At 41.2% G+C, this 15,109-nt stretch overlaps 1 protein-coding gene across 1 annotated transcript in view; it reads right to left on the bottom strand.

The window, feature by feature from the left end:
* Nucleotides 1-5,632: 5,632 nt before the first annotated feature.
* The window catches only part of LOC109927714 (leukocyte elastase inhibitor-like), a 28,504-nt gene continuing 19,027 nt past the window's right edge, over nt 5,633-15,109 (bottom strand). Inside the window, exons 5-7 of the mRNA XM_048608685.1 lie at nt 12,511-12,628; nt 5,943-6,085; nt 5,633-5,842 (exon numbers count right to left, since the gene is read on the bottom strand). Of these exons, the coding sequence (XP_048464642.1) occupies nt 5,633-5,842; nt 5,943-6,085; nt 12,511-12,628 (471 nt within the window). The remainder of the gene's footprint in view (nt 5,843-5,942; nt 6,086-12,510; nt 12,629-15,109) is intronic.

Genomic DNA, 15,109 nt, shown 5'->3' on the forward strand with positions numbered 1-15,109 from the left:
CCTTTCCCTGCAACCACAGGAGGTGCTACACCTGCCCCTACACCTCCCCCTCATCTCCATCCCAGACCCCAAGAAAACCTTCCACATTAAACAGTTGGACCTGGGTGTCCTTGTGCATGAGTCGCTGAAGTTAAGCTTGCAGGTGCAGCAGATGGTAAAGGCGGCAAATGGTATGTTGGTCTTCATTGAGGAAGGTTTTGAATACAGGAGCAGGGATGTGTTATTACAGTTGTACAGGGCCTTGATGAGGCCACACCTAGAATATTGTATGCAGTTTTAGTCTCATTTTCTGAGAAAGAATGCTCTTGCTCTCAAGCGAGTGCAGAGAAGGTTTACCAGGCTGATTCCAGAATGGCAGTACTGACTTATGAGGAGAGATTGAATAGGTTAGGATTGTTTTTGCTGGAGTTCAGATGAGTCAGGGGGATCTCATAGAAACTTACAAAATTTTAACAGGACTGGACAGGGTAGCTGCAGGGAGGATATTTCCAATAGTAGGTGCGTCCAGAACTAGGGGTCACAGTCTGAGGATTCAGGGTAGGCCATTTTGGTCAGAGATGAGGAGACATTTCTTTACCCAAAGAGTGGTGAGCCTATGGAATTCATTACCACAGGAAGTAGTTGATGCCAAAACATTGAATGTATTAAAGAGGCATCTAGATATAGCATTTGGGGCAAATGGGATCAAGGTTATAGGGAGAAGGCAGAATTAGACTACTGAATTGAACAATCAGCCCTGATTGTGGTGAATAACAGAGCAGGCCCAAGGGGCTGAATGGCCTCCTCCTGCTCCTATCTTCTATATTTTCTATGTTTCTATAAATTGTGACTGTGGCCAACCAAATCAGACCCTTGTTCATGAAGACCATAAGATGTAGCAACAGCACCATTTGGCTAACAGGTCCATTCTGTCATTTAATGAAATCGTGGCTAATCTGATAATCCTCAACTCCACTTTCATGTTTTATCCCCATAAACCTATATTCCATTATTGATTAGAAATATGCAGATACTTAATGATCCAGCCTAGAAAACCATCTGCAGTAAGGATTTGATAGATTCACTACACTCAAGAAAAACTCCTTCTCATCTTTGTCGAAAGTGGCAATTTATAACTCTGAGATTATGCCTACTGGTCCTAGGCTCTCCTATGTGGTGGTGGTGGTGGGGGTGGGGGGAGCAGATTCTCATTACATCTACCCTAACAAGCCGCTGAAGAATCTGATAATGGCTATATAAGAACTCCTCTCATTCTTCTAAACTCTAATGAGTACAAGTCCAACCTACTGAACCTTTCCTCATGAGACACCAGAGATCAACCTAGTGAACCTTCTCCAGATTACCTCCAATGCCAATATACCTTTCCTGAAGTAAACAGACCAAGATTGTTCACAATATTTCAGTGGTCTAACTAGTGCCTTGATTTATTTTTATAAAACCTTCCTATTATTACACTTCATTCCCTATGAAATAAAACCCAACATTCCATTTGACTCAGAGATAGTAGGAACTGCAGATGCTGGAGAATCCAAGACAACAAGGTGCAGGGCTGGATGAACACAGCAGGCCAAGCAGCATCATAGGAGCAAAAAGGCTGCTGTTTCGGGCCTAGACCCTTCTACCCAATTTCCATCCAAAATTGGATGCTAGCTTTTTGTGAGTTTTGCACTAGGAACCTACAGCATTTTTCAGTCTTTCCCTATTTAAATAATACTCAACTCATCTATCCTTCCTGCCAAGTGCATAACCTCACAGATACCTCAAATGTTTGTAATGAAGCTTTCACTTTAAAAAGGTTATTTTGTCCTGGGTTTTTTTTGAAGAAAGTTTGTGAAGGCAGAAGCACAAAACTAGCTACAAGAGACAGCCTAAGTAAACAACTTAGTAGGCCTTTAGGTTTTTTTTAAATGGTTGGAACAATGGAAGCAGCTTGAATGGGAGAGGCTTTCTAGTTTGGTTTTAGCTTTAGAAGTCAAAAGCTGTTTGGGGTCCCAGAAGAGTCAGAAGCTTCAGTGAATGATTCCTAGCTGCTACTTTCTTTCAAATCTTTCTTGATGTTGTTTCCTCCTGGATTGGACAAATGCATGTAAGAATCTGTGTCTGAATTTACCTTTTTACCAAGGGGTGTGTTTATGGGATGTTACTATTTTGGAACAGTTAATTAGTAGTAGGTACTACATCTATTATTTGGTTAAATTTTCCAATAGTTAAGTTATTCTAAATTTCTCTTTCTTTTGTTTGTATTTTAACTGAAGTGTTTAAATAAATTGTGTTTTGCTTAACATCAAGTGGCTTGACCAATCACAGCACACCTGGCACATGCGCTTCACATTTACCTTTAAAATAAGAAAAAGTTAGGGACTAGGCGATCTTTACAAAATATTTTGAGGGTGTCTATTCTGGTCAATAACATGTTTATTACATCTGCCAAGTTTTAGCCCATTCAATTATCCTGTCTATACCCCTCCTTCTGTCATCATATTTGCCTTCCCATCTATTTTTGGGTCATCCACAAACATAAGAACTGGGAGCAGCAGTCAGCAATTACAGCCCCATGATTCTACTCCGCCACAACAAGTGAACTTTTCCCCTCCCACTCAAAGGTCCTCTGCAGCCAAGATGCAATATCTTGAACCCAGGAATCAAGCAGGCACCACCACTTGTGGGACTGTTAATCCTGACCAAAGAAGAGAGTGTCTAATCCCCTGACTATATGAGCCCCAAATGCAATTAGCTATTATTATCCTCAATTAACACCCCAGACCCCGCTTTTGCATGTACTATAGTGCTAGAGTCAGTTTTCTCATTTTCTCTATAGTCCCAGCTCTTGATCACACAACCAGCAAGAATCTCGTACCTGTTGGCCAAAGACAAGGGCTGAGGCTCCTGCAGCACTACCTCCTTTATCCGTCTACCTCACTTGCTCATAATCACACCCTCAAACTTGGTCATGGTACATTCATTTTCAGCATCCAAGTCATTAAAATGTATTGCAATTAATTATGGCCCCAACACTGATCCCTGTGGCAATCCAGTTCTTCTTTGGCAGTTCCTCAGGGTCGAGCATGACTTGCAGAGGCTCCAGGGAAGTGGGGTTCTCTGGTAGTTGAATAGTCTAATCTTGGAGTTGCAAACTTTGCAACAGGAGGGAAAGGTGGTGTTTGAAGAGATGGATGGGTGGGTCATTTTGGATTCTGCGAATTCTTTCCACTGTTTGCACTTGAGCTTCACACGATGACACTCGAAGTAGTTGGTGTGTTCATGGATGTTTCTTTTCCAGATTGTGCATTCTCGGTCAAGTGATTCCCAAGCGTCAGTGGGGATGTTGCATTTGCTGAAGGGGGTTTTAAGGATATCATTGAGGCATTTCCTCTGCCCTCATAGTGATCGCTTACCATTACAAAACTTGGAGCACAGCACTTGTTTAGGGAGTCTGTTTTGGGTATGCAGACATTGTGGTCTGCCCATTGCAGCTGGTTGTGAATGTCTACTGCTTCAATATTGGGGTTAGTAGCCTGGGAGAGAACAGTTACACGCATACACCTATCCTGCTGGTGGATTTGCAGGATTTTGCAAAGGCAGCAACAGTGACATTTGTCCAGAGATCTGAGGTGTCTACGCTACATGGTCCATGTTTCTGATGCAAACAGGAGGGTGAAGTCTACAGCTGCTCCATAGACCATGACCTTTGTGCTAGGTTTGAGGTCTTGGATTCCGAACACCCTGTTTCTCTGGCATCTGAAGGCCGCACTGGCACACTGAAGTCAATGTTATATTTCATCATCAATGTCTGCTCACACCAAGAGGAGGCTGCCAATGTATGAGCAATGGCCCATGTTGTCCAGGGACCCAGTGTTGATTTTTATGGTCAGGGACAGTGTTGAGTGACAAAAGGTACCCCACTAGCTGTAAGTTGTAAATGCCTTTATCTCCGCTGTCTGTCTTTATTTATTTAGCAAATCCTCTGTCCATGCTAACGTACTACACCCATGGGGTCTTATATTATTTAGTAGCCTTATGTGCAGTACATTATCCATCACCTTTTGGTAATCCAAATACAGTTCATCTACTGGTTCCCCTTTATCTACACTGTCTAGTATCTCCTCAAAGAATAAATTTGTAAATAAATTTGTCAGGCCTGATTTTCTCTTCATGAAATCATGTTGACTCTGCTTAATTATGTTATGCATTTCTACATGGAAGATGGTAGGTACCTGGAATGTGCTGTCATGAGAGGTGGTAGAAGCAGATATAACAGCAACATTTGACAGGCTTTCAGACAGACACTTGAACAGACAGAGACTACAGGGGTATGGACCATGTGCATGCAGATGTGATTAGTTCGGAATGGCTTCATGGTCGGAGCAGAAATAGTAAGGTGAAAGGCCTTTTCCTGTGCTGTACTGTTCTAGGTTTTATATTAAATGCTCTGCTATTATAACCTTTATAATGGACTCTAACATTTTCCCAATAACAGATGTTAAGCTAACTAGACTGTAATTGCTTGTTTTTTGTCTCCCTTGCATTTTTCAATCCTCTGGGACATTTCCTGGTCTAAGGATTCTTAGAAGATTGCTAGCTTTTAAAATCAGATCCAGGGAACTTATTGGTCCCACGGTGCTCCATTAGTTTCTCTAGTACTTTTGTTCTGGTGTTAATTATTGTGTTTATTTCCTCTATTTCCCCCATTCTGTTTTTAGACCCCCTTGATAATTTAAAATTTTTGGAATGGTATTAGTGTGCTGCAAGGTGAAGACCAATGCAAATTATTTATTCAACTATTCAACCATTTTCTGACTTTGCATCATTATTTGCCCATATTCGTACTCTAAGGGTTATATGTTCATTGTTGCCTCTCTCTTTTTGTATATTTAAAGAAACTCTCACTGTATATTGTTAATTTACTTGTCCATTTGCCCTTGCAATTTATTTGCTTCCTCATCATCTTTTTGGTCATATTTCGTCAGCTTTTTTCCCCACTCCTTTGATTTGTGACACATTTTATGTTTTTATTGAACTTGATACTGTTCTTAACTTCCCTGGTTAACCATAGTCAGTTTATCCCCTTTCTAGAATCCTTATTCCTACTGGGATAAATCTTTGCTGTTAAGGCACTAACTGTTGAAATGGCTGCCATTGTTCATCAACTGTCTTTTCTACTAAATCCCCTTCCCAGTCCACTCCAGCTAGCTCTGCCCTCATTCCCATGCTTAATTTTAGCAGTTATTTTTGACCCAAGTTTTTCATGCTCAGACTGAATGCTGAATTCTATCATGTTATGGTCATTGTTCCCTAGAGGTTGTTTTATTCTAAGATAATTTGTTAAACTTGCCTCATTACCCGAACCAAAACGGGTTGGATCCCTGGTTGGATCCACAACATATTGTTCCAGGAAACTGTCCCAAATTTACCCTATGATTTCTTCCACATGGCTATCTCCGCCAATCTGATTTTCTCAATCTACATGAAGACTAAAATCACGCATGATTAATGCATTGCTTTTTTACCTGCCATCCTTATCTTTTGAATTATTCTCCATCCTACAGAACAGCTAATGTTAGGGACCCAGTAGATTATACCCACAAGCATTTTCTTCCCCTGTTATTTCTACATCAACCAATCCAAATTCATTTCATGCTAACATACTAAGTCCATATCGTACTGTCATAGTTACCTGTTCCAGTCCAGTAGAGTTATCATTGATGCCATCAGGCAGTAAGATAATCAAACTTAGCTCATTTTGGACATAAGGGAGTTCCAGAACTTTGGTTTGGAGTTCCTCAATATAACCAAAGTAAAATTCTCCTTCCTGGGACATCATGGTTATTGGCTTAGTTTCTCTCTGAGAAGAAAGTTATGAATAATTAACATCCATATAAATTTGACAGAGTAAAAAGATATAAAATTCAATTTACAATAATTTTATCACCAGAACAACTTACTTTGTTTAGCCAGAATGATTTTATATATGTGTCATTTTTAGAGAATTTTCTGTTCCACTTCCCTTTAAAGTAGATGGCATTTACAAGAACAAGCTTTGTTAACGGAGTAATAATTCCCTCTGGCAGAATGTTCTGGATTTTACCTAAATCAAAGCACACAAATGAACAGCTGCAAGTTTAGCAAGGTGAAGTATGATATTTAAAACAACAATATACTTGTAGCTGACAATTCGGATACTGGCATGCTATGAAACACATCAGTGCTCCATTTGGAAGCAGCAACTTCCAGGGTTTAATGTTTTGTTCAGGTTGATCAGGTAAGCTTGGAATTTCTTAGAACTGCATTTTGCCCCAGACTCATTCTGTTGGCTCCCCATTTGCCTGGAGGTGGATTTAGTTAAATAGGTTGCAGCAGTGAGGTCATTAGGTTTAATATCTTCAAATTTTAAAAATTGGCCTTACTGGAGTTAATTCATATAATATATTTATGTAGATCACAGGGCTGATTAGCATAAATTGAATATTGATTTCACCAATTTAACAAAAACAGAAATTGCTGGAAATCTCAGCAGGTTTGCAGCATCAGTGGAGAGAAATCAGAGTTAACGTTTCAGGTCCAGTAATCCTCCCCAGAACTGATCATAGCTAGGAAAAATTGTTTTCTATACAGAAGATAGGATGGGGGAGTGGTTAAGGAGTAAACAATAACTGACGATAGAGCCCAAAGAAAGAGAAGAACAGTTGGACACACAGAAGAGTGGATAACGATCAGTCTAAGAGAATGAATAGTTACTAATGGGAACTATTAGTGGCTAACAATGGGTTGTGTGAAAACGGACCATGTGGTAACAAGGCCTGCTGTATGGGGTTTGGGTTAAGGACATGGGAGAAGGTCCCTTAAGCCCTAAAATTGTTCAAATTGGTTTTGAGTCCAGAAGGCTGTAGAGGTCCCAAATGGAAAATGAGGTGCTGTTTTTCCAGCTTGCACTGAGTTTGTTGGAGCACTGAAACAGAGATTTTGGCTGGGGAACAAGGAGATGTGTTGAAGTGGCAAGCAACTTGAAGCTCAGTGTCTTTTTTGCGGACAGAACGTCGGTAGTCTGCAAAGTGATCACCCAGTGTTTTTGAATGCAGAATACAGGGTTAATGGCAGGATTCTTGGCAGCGTGGAGGAACAGGGAGATCTTGGGGTCCACGTCCCTAGATCCCCAAAGTTGCTACCCAAGTTGATAGGGTTGTTAAGAAGGTGTATGGTGTGTTGGCTTTCATTGGCAGAGGAATTCAGTTTCAGAGCTGTGAGGTTATGCTGCAGCTCTATAAAACCCTGGTTAGACTACACTTGGAATATTGTGTTCAGTTCTGGTCACCTCATTATAGGAAAGATGTGGAAGCTTCAGAGAAGGTGCAGAGGAGATTTACCAGGATGCTGCCTGGACTGGAGGGCAGTTCTTATGAGGAAAGGGTGAGGGAGCTATGGTTTTTCTCATTGGAGCATAAAAGGATGAGAGGTGACTTGATAGAGGCGTACAAGATGATGAGAGGCATAGATAGCCAGAGACCTTTTCCCCAGAGCAGAAATGACTATTACGAGGGGCATAATTTTAAGGTGATTGGCGGAAGGTATAGGGGAGATGTCAGAGGTAGGTTCTTTACCCAGAGAGTGGTGGGTGCGTGGAATGCACTGCAGCGGTGGTAGTGGAGTTACGGACATTTAAGCAACTCTTGGTTAGAAACATGGATGATAGTAAAATGTAGAGTATGCAGGGTAGTTTGATCTGAGAATAGGATAATAGGTCAGCACAACATCGTGGGCCGAAGGGCCTGTATTGTGCTGTACTGTTCTATGTTCACCCAATGTAGAGGAGACCACATTGTGAGCAGCAAATACAGTAGACTAGATTGAGTGAAATGCAGGTAAAGTTAGGTGGAAGGAAACCAGGAAGAGCTAGCTAATTGGATTCAAAATTGGCTCAATGATAGGAAGCAGAGAGTGATGGTTGAAGATTGTTTCTTGGACTAGAGGCCTATGACTAGTGATGTGCTACAGGGATCAGCACTGGGACCTTTGTAATTTGTTATTTACATAAATGATCTGGATGCGAATGTACAAGGCATGATTTGTAAGTTTGCGGATGATACAAAATTAGGAGGTATCATTGATAGTGAAGAAGGTTATTAAAAATTACAGAGGAATCCAGATCAAATGGGGAAGTGGGCTGAGGATAGGCAAATGCAATTCAATACAGATAAGTGTGAGGTGTTGCATTTTGGAAAGTCAAACCAAGGTAAGACTTATACAGTAAATGGTAAGGTCCTGAGGAGAGTTTTGGAAAAGAGAGACCTTGGAGTACAAGTACATAGTTCATTGAAAGCAGCGTCACAGGTGGACACGGTGGTGAAGAAGGTATTTAGCATGCTGGGCTTCATTGGGCAAGGCATTGAGGAAAAGAGTTGGAACGTTATATTACAGTTGTATAAATCATTGGTGAGGCCGCACTTGGAGTATTGTGTATAGTTTTAGTCACCCTTTTATAGGAAAGACATAGTTAAACTGGAAAATGTGCAAAGAAGATTTACAAGGATGTTGCCAAGACTAGTAGGCCTGAGTTATAGGGAGAAGTTGGCCAGGATAGGACATTATTCCTTAGAACGCAGGAGAATGAGGGGTGACCTTATTGAGGTGTATAAAATCCTGAGGGGCATGGATAGGATGAATGCATACAGTCTTTTTCCCCGACGGATGGGGAAATTGAAAACTAGAGGGCATAAGTTTAAGGTGAGAGAAGATAGATTTAAGAAGGACCTGAGGAGCAACTTCTTCACACAGAGAGTGGTGCGGGAAAGGAATGGGCTGCCAGAGAAAGTGGTTGAGGCAAGTGCAATAGCAACATTTAAAAGACATTTGGATAGGTACATGGATGAGAAGGGTTTAGAGGGATATGGACCAAACGCAGGCAATTGGAATTAGCTGAGTGGGCACCATGGTCAGCCTAGTGCTGTTTGGGCTAAAGAGCCTGTTTCCATGCTGTATCACGTTACGACTCTATGACTCTAAAGCAGTGCTTCACCAGAAAGGTTCATTTGGGCCCTTGGATACGGAGGATGGAGGAAGTAAATGGGCAGGTGTTACAAATTCTGCGGTTGTAGGACGGGAGGTGCCGTGGAGCTGTTGGGGTATGTTGGGAATGAAGGAAGGTGTCTCAGAGGAAATGGTCCTTGCAGAAGGCTGATAAAGGGAGGGGAGGCGAATATATCACTGGTGGTGGCATCCCACTAGAGGTGAGGGAAATAGCAGCTAACGATACTCTGGGTGTGGGTGCTGGTGGGATGGTAGGAGAGAAAGGAGGACCCCATCACTATTGCGGCAGGGAAGAGAGAGGGTGAGGGCAGAAGTGCATGAGATGGGTCAGACCTGGCTGAGGGCCCTGTCAACTATGGTGCTAGGGAATCCGCAATTGAGGAAGAAGGTGGACATTTTGGAGGCCCTCTTGTTGAAGTTAGCGTCATCAGAACAGGAACAGAGGAACTGGGAAAATGGAATAGAGTCTTTACAGAAAACAGGGTGTGAGGGTATGTCGTCAGGGTAACTGCTGGAGCCGGTTGGTTTGTAGTGGATATTGGTGGCCAGCCTATCCCCAGAAATGGAAACAGTGATGTCGAGGAAGGAAAGCAAGAAGTCAGAGATGGACCATGTGAGAGTGGGGTGGAAACTGGAAGCAAATTTGATAAATGTTTCCAATTCCAGATGAGAGAGGGAAGCAAAATCATTAATAAACCAGAGAAAGAGTTGTGTGAGAGGGCCAGAATAGGACTGGAACAAGGAATGTTCCACATTTCCCACAAAGAGTCAGACATTACTGGGACCCATGCGGATACCCATAGCCATACCTCTGATCTGAAGAAAGTGAGAGGAGTTAAGAGAGAAGTTGTTCAGAGTGAGGACAAGCTCAGCCAGGCAGAGGAGGTTGGCGGTGGATGAGGACTTTCAGGCCTTTTTTCCAGGAAGTAGCAAAGTGCCCTGAGACCATCCTGATGTGGGATGCGCGTGTAAATGGATTGCATGTCCATGGTAAACAGGAGGTGGCTGGAGCCCGCAAACTGGAAATTCTGAAACTGACGTAAAGCATCAGAGGAATCACAGATGTAATTAGAAAGGGACTGGACAAGGGATAAAAAAAATTGAGTCAAAGTAGGAAGAGATGAATTGTGTGTCAGGCAGGAGCAGACAGAAACAATGGGTCTGCCTGGGCAATCCTGTTTGTGGATTTTGGGAAAGAGGTAGAAGCGAGCTATGCAGGTTTGGGAGACTATGATCTTGAGGACAGTAGCGGGGGAGGTCACCAGATGAAGTGAAGTTAGTGACCATAGTGGACACAATGGCCTGATGTACCATAGTGAGGTCATGGTCCAGGAGGAGATAGGAGGAGATTCGTAGAGCTGGCGCTCAGCCTCTGCAATGTAGAGGCTAGTCCGGCAGACAACAACAGCACCGTCCTTATCAGCAGGTTTAATTCCAAAGTCAAGGTTGGATCTGAGAGCTTCAAGTACCATGAGTTCGTGGGGAGATAGGTTGGCATTAGTGAGTGTGGGCAGAAAAATTAGGACGACCAAAGTCATGTCGACAGTTCTCAATTTATAATCTGTCTAAACTCCTCGTAATATTATACACCTTAATTCGGTTACCCTTCAGCCTCCTCAGTTCCAAAGAAAATACCCCAGCTTATCCAAGCTTTTGTCATGATGTTTTCTAACCTTGGCAACATCCTTATAAATCATTTGTGCACTGTTTCAGTACAATCACATCTTTCCAGTTTCTTGCTTGCAGCTGAACCAGGGCAGCACGGTGGCTCAGTGATTAGCACCACTACCTCACAGCGCCAGGTTCCTGGGTTCAACACCACCCTTGGGTGACTGTCTATGTGGAGTTTGCACATTCTTCCTGTGTCTACGTAGATTTCCTCCGAGTGCTCTGGTTTCCTCCCACAGTCCAAAAATGTGCAGGGTAGGTGGATTAGCCATGCTAAATTACCCGTAGTGTCCAGGGATGTTTAGGTTAGGTGGGTTGGACATGGGGAAATGCAGGGGTAAGGGAAAGAGTCGGAGTGAGATGCTCTTTGGAGGGGCGGTGTGGACTTGTTGGGCCAAATGGCCTGTTTCCACACTGTGATTCTATGATGGACCCAAGCTGTGATCTGATTTGGTTTGCATACAATTCTAGCATAACTTCCTTGCCCTTGTAATATAAGCCTCAGCTATTAAAGAAAAGCATGCTATATGCCTTCTTAAATCAGTTTATTGAACTGTCCTGCTGTCTTACAGAGAACATATTCTTCTTCTTCATAGGTACCTTTGTTTCTCCACAATGCTCAATATCCTTCCGTTTAGTGCAGATTTTCCTGTCTTCTTGCACTTCCCATTGTGAACTACTTCACACCTCTCTGCATTGAATTCTATTTTCCATCTCTCTACCTAACTGACCATATCTATCTTAGTACAATTTAAAACATTCCTCATTATATTAACCATATCATGTTCACATCATGTGCAAAATTCTTTTATCATGCTCTCTACATTTGAATCCAAATTATCAACATTAATGCCAGGAAAGTTCCAAGATATGCAAAACTCCATTAGATTCAGCCTTCAATAGTCACACAAAAATAAAACAAAGAACTATGGGTGCTGGAAATTTGAAACCAAAAAAGAAATTGCTGTAAAACTCAACCTCTCATGTTCCCCATTATCACCTTTCAAGCTTTTCTTCGTCCCTGGCTTAATGTCAACAATCTCTTTGCCTAACTTCTCCCCTCTCTGTCTCTATCTCCACCAACCCACTCAATACTTTACCACCACCCCTTGTCATCAAATACCACATTTTCTTAGATGTTCTGAAGGATCAGTGGACTTGAAATGTTAATTGTTTCTCTCTACACAGATGCTGCCAGACCTCCTGAGTTTCTGCAGTGATTTCTGTTTCTGCTTCAATAGTTACAGTCTGAAAGCCTGCCTTTTGAGTTCAGATTCAAAGAGGCCTGCCTCCAAAACTTAATTATTTAATGATCTTCATTTAAGATTTATTTAAAACATAGAAACACACAAAAAGGAGTCAGTCATTCAGTCCTTAGAACCTATTCTGTTATCCAATTAGATCAAAACTGATCTTTAGCATCATCTTCTCTTCAAAGTAGTAAAAATGTTTCCCTGATGGATTCCTTCAAGGTCAAAACATCATTAAACTTTGTTTGTTATTACCATGTATGTGTGGGGAATAAGTTTATTTCTAAATACCATCCTTCGACAGCACATCAGTTAGATATTTTCTAATGAACCTATTCAGAGATGTTATGATATACCCCTGGAGCAAGTGGGACTTGAAGCCCAGGTCTCCCAATCCAGGGGTAAGTAACACGACCACTGTTCCACAAGGGGGCCCTTTCAGGACATCAGTTAGGATTTAATCATAAAGTTAATACAGCTGATTCATTTTACTTTCGATTTTAATCGTTGTGTAACTACTTCTCCTCTAGTCTAATTCAAATAAGTAGTACAAATATCAAATACAACTTACCTTCAGTCTTGTCGCCTACCCAAGAATTGATCACTTTTCTGGCAGCTTCTGGCTGACTTTGAAAACTAACAGTAGCCAATTGTGAACCATAGAACTCTGATGCAGAGTTTTGGAATTTCTGAAAAACAATGAACATCAATGATAATCTTCTTTAAGTGCAAATGGGAGAAAGTTTACTTCTTGACAAGAGAGCCATTAGAACATAGGTAAATTTAAAAGGAATTTAATAAAGGTTTGCTGATAGGCTGAAATTAACAGTGAAGGCAATGGACTAGTTTATATGCTGTGTGTTCTACATAATTCAATGCTTTCCACAGACAACTGAGTGAATTCTGGTCAACATTTAAGTGAAGAAACTAAGTATTCAGAAACATTTGTCTTGAGTTTTGCCTATAAAAACTATTAAAAGGGTGGATTCAAGTCTTACCTGTCTCAAAGAAACATCAAAACATGTCTGAACAGGTTGATTAAAAATATCTATAAAAACAATGCTGTATATATTGACTTCATGAAATATTACAGTTAAGATAATGATTTGGATTCCTTAATATAACAGATACCATTACTGACAACCAGATTTTTGAAACAAACTGTGTTGCCCTTGTGTACCACAACAGTGCAATGTCCATACAAATATACATACAAACTAAGAGGAGTAGTCCTTAAGTTCTGATTAAAAATAGTAGCCCCAACATTCTGATGATATTTTCTGCCACTGGAATTGTGGCTGGGTAATATTTTTGTTCAGCAACAAAAGTTTTTAAAAAGTTGAAAATTCCCTCTTCTTGTGCTGCTCCCTATAAGGATATTGTGAGAGCTGAGCATTTTGTTATACATGGTGAAGTGTAGACGGAGCCAGTTCGACAGTAGGGTATCAAGATGGTGTGTTTTTCCTCAGTGCAGAACACAGCAGTTGCTCATTCTGTTGATTTGACTTAGTGAGAAAGCTATTCAAATTCTCCACTCGGGTTAAAATAATAATCAGGCCTTGATGACATCTGCATAATTAAATAAGGCTGATTTCCAGCGGGTGTGCTAGCTGTTTATTCAATCAGAAGTGACATGACACCAGGTTATAGTCCAATAAGTTTATTTGACATCACAAGTTTCCAAAGCACTGCTCCTTCGTCAGGTGAAGTCACCTGATGAGGGAGAAGTGCTCCAAAAGCTTGTGATTTCAAATATACCTGTTGGACTATAACCTGTTGTTGTATCACTTCTGACTTTGTCCAAACCAGTCCAACACTGGCACCTCCATATCTTATTTACTCAGGATTGTGGATTTCAGCATCAAGCCCCCTAAGAAAGCTCAGGGATCCACATTCAACCAGTAGCTCTGCAATCTGAATCAATTGTATATCTTTTCATCCTATTAAAACATTGATATCATTATGAAATATTTTTCACTTATTTTGTTCAGCCAGTAGCATGAATGGAATGGAAATCATGGAAAGAAAGTCATAGTAGAAATTTTAATATGTATCATTGTAAAGGCTTTGTAGTGAGTATATTTCAGGACCAATTTAAAATATGAGAATTAAAGTTGCATGATGATGTGCAGCATCTATGAAGATCTCCAGGTCCCCAAATTTAGGCTCGCAAAATTGCACACAGTGTTGATAGGACTTGCCACCGCCAAAATGGCTGCAAACAAGACATGACAAAGGAAACACTTAGCACTCACACACACTCACGAAAATTATGATTGAAATAAATTTGGCGTGCAGAGTGATCCTTGAGGACTTCTACCGCAAAATGTGCCAGCCACCTCAAGACCTACAGTGTACTCCCTGCTGTTCTAATGATTGAATGTTCCCTGTTGTATTACTGCTCAGTTGGAATCTTGGAACTCCACATAGGTATGGGGATCTTTCCACGGAATTGGTTTTAATGGCAGATATGACAAAAGTATGAAAGTTTAAAGAAGATTACATTCTAGTGTTTATTTTTGCTGATTAAAATATTACAAGAAATTTGGGCTAATGCCACACATGATTTTAGAATCATAGAATCCTTACAGTGTGGAAGCAGGCCATTAGGCCCAACAAAGTCCACACCAACCCTCTAGCTAGCCTGCACATCCCTGGACACTATGGGCAATTTAGCACAGCCAATCCACCTAACCTACACATCTTTGGACTGTGGGAGGAAACCAAAGCACCCAGAGGAAACCCATGCACACACAGGGAGAATGTGCAAACTCCACACAGATAGTTGCCTGAGGCTGGAATCAAATGCAGGTTCCTGATGCTGTGAGGCAGCAGTGCTAATTACTAAGGCACCATGCCACCCCTGTTATCTGTTCATTTACTTAGTCAGAAAAATGATGCACATAATGTGCCAAAACTGACGTGCTCTCCAGTGCACTGACCTGATGTGTCACAGGTACAGAGTTAGAAAATGCATGGCTTCAGAAGAACAGAATGAGAATATGATACAATTCAATGTATGAAGGCTCAAGCTTTCTTATCCCTAAAGCATTTATTATCTTGGAAGTAGTATTTGCAACAAATTTAGGTGCAAGAATGAATTGAACTGGTTCCTCTCATTTTGTGATTTGTTATTTTACCTACTACAAAACTATAGATTCCATGTCATT

Source organism: Rhincodon typus, chromosome 2, assembly GCF_021869965.1.
Source record: "Rhincodon typus isolate 14 chromosome 2, sRhiTyp1.1, whole genome shotgun sequence".
NCBI classification, from domain to species: Eukaryota; Metazoa; Chordata; class Chondrichthyes; order Orectolobiformes; family Rhincodontidae; genus Rhincodon; species Rhincodon typus.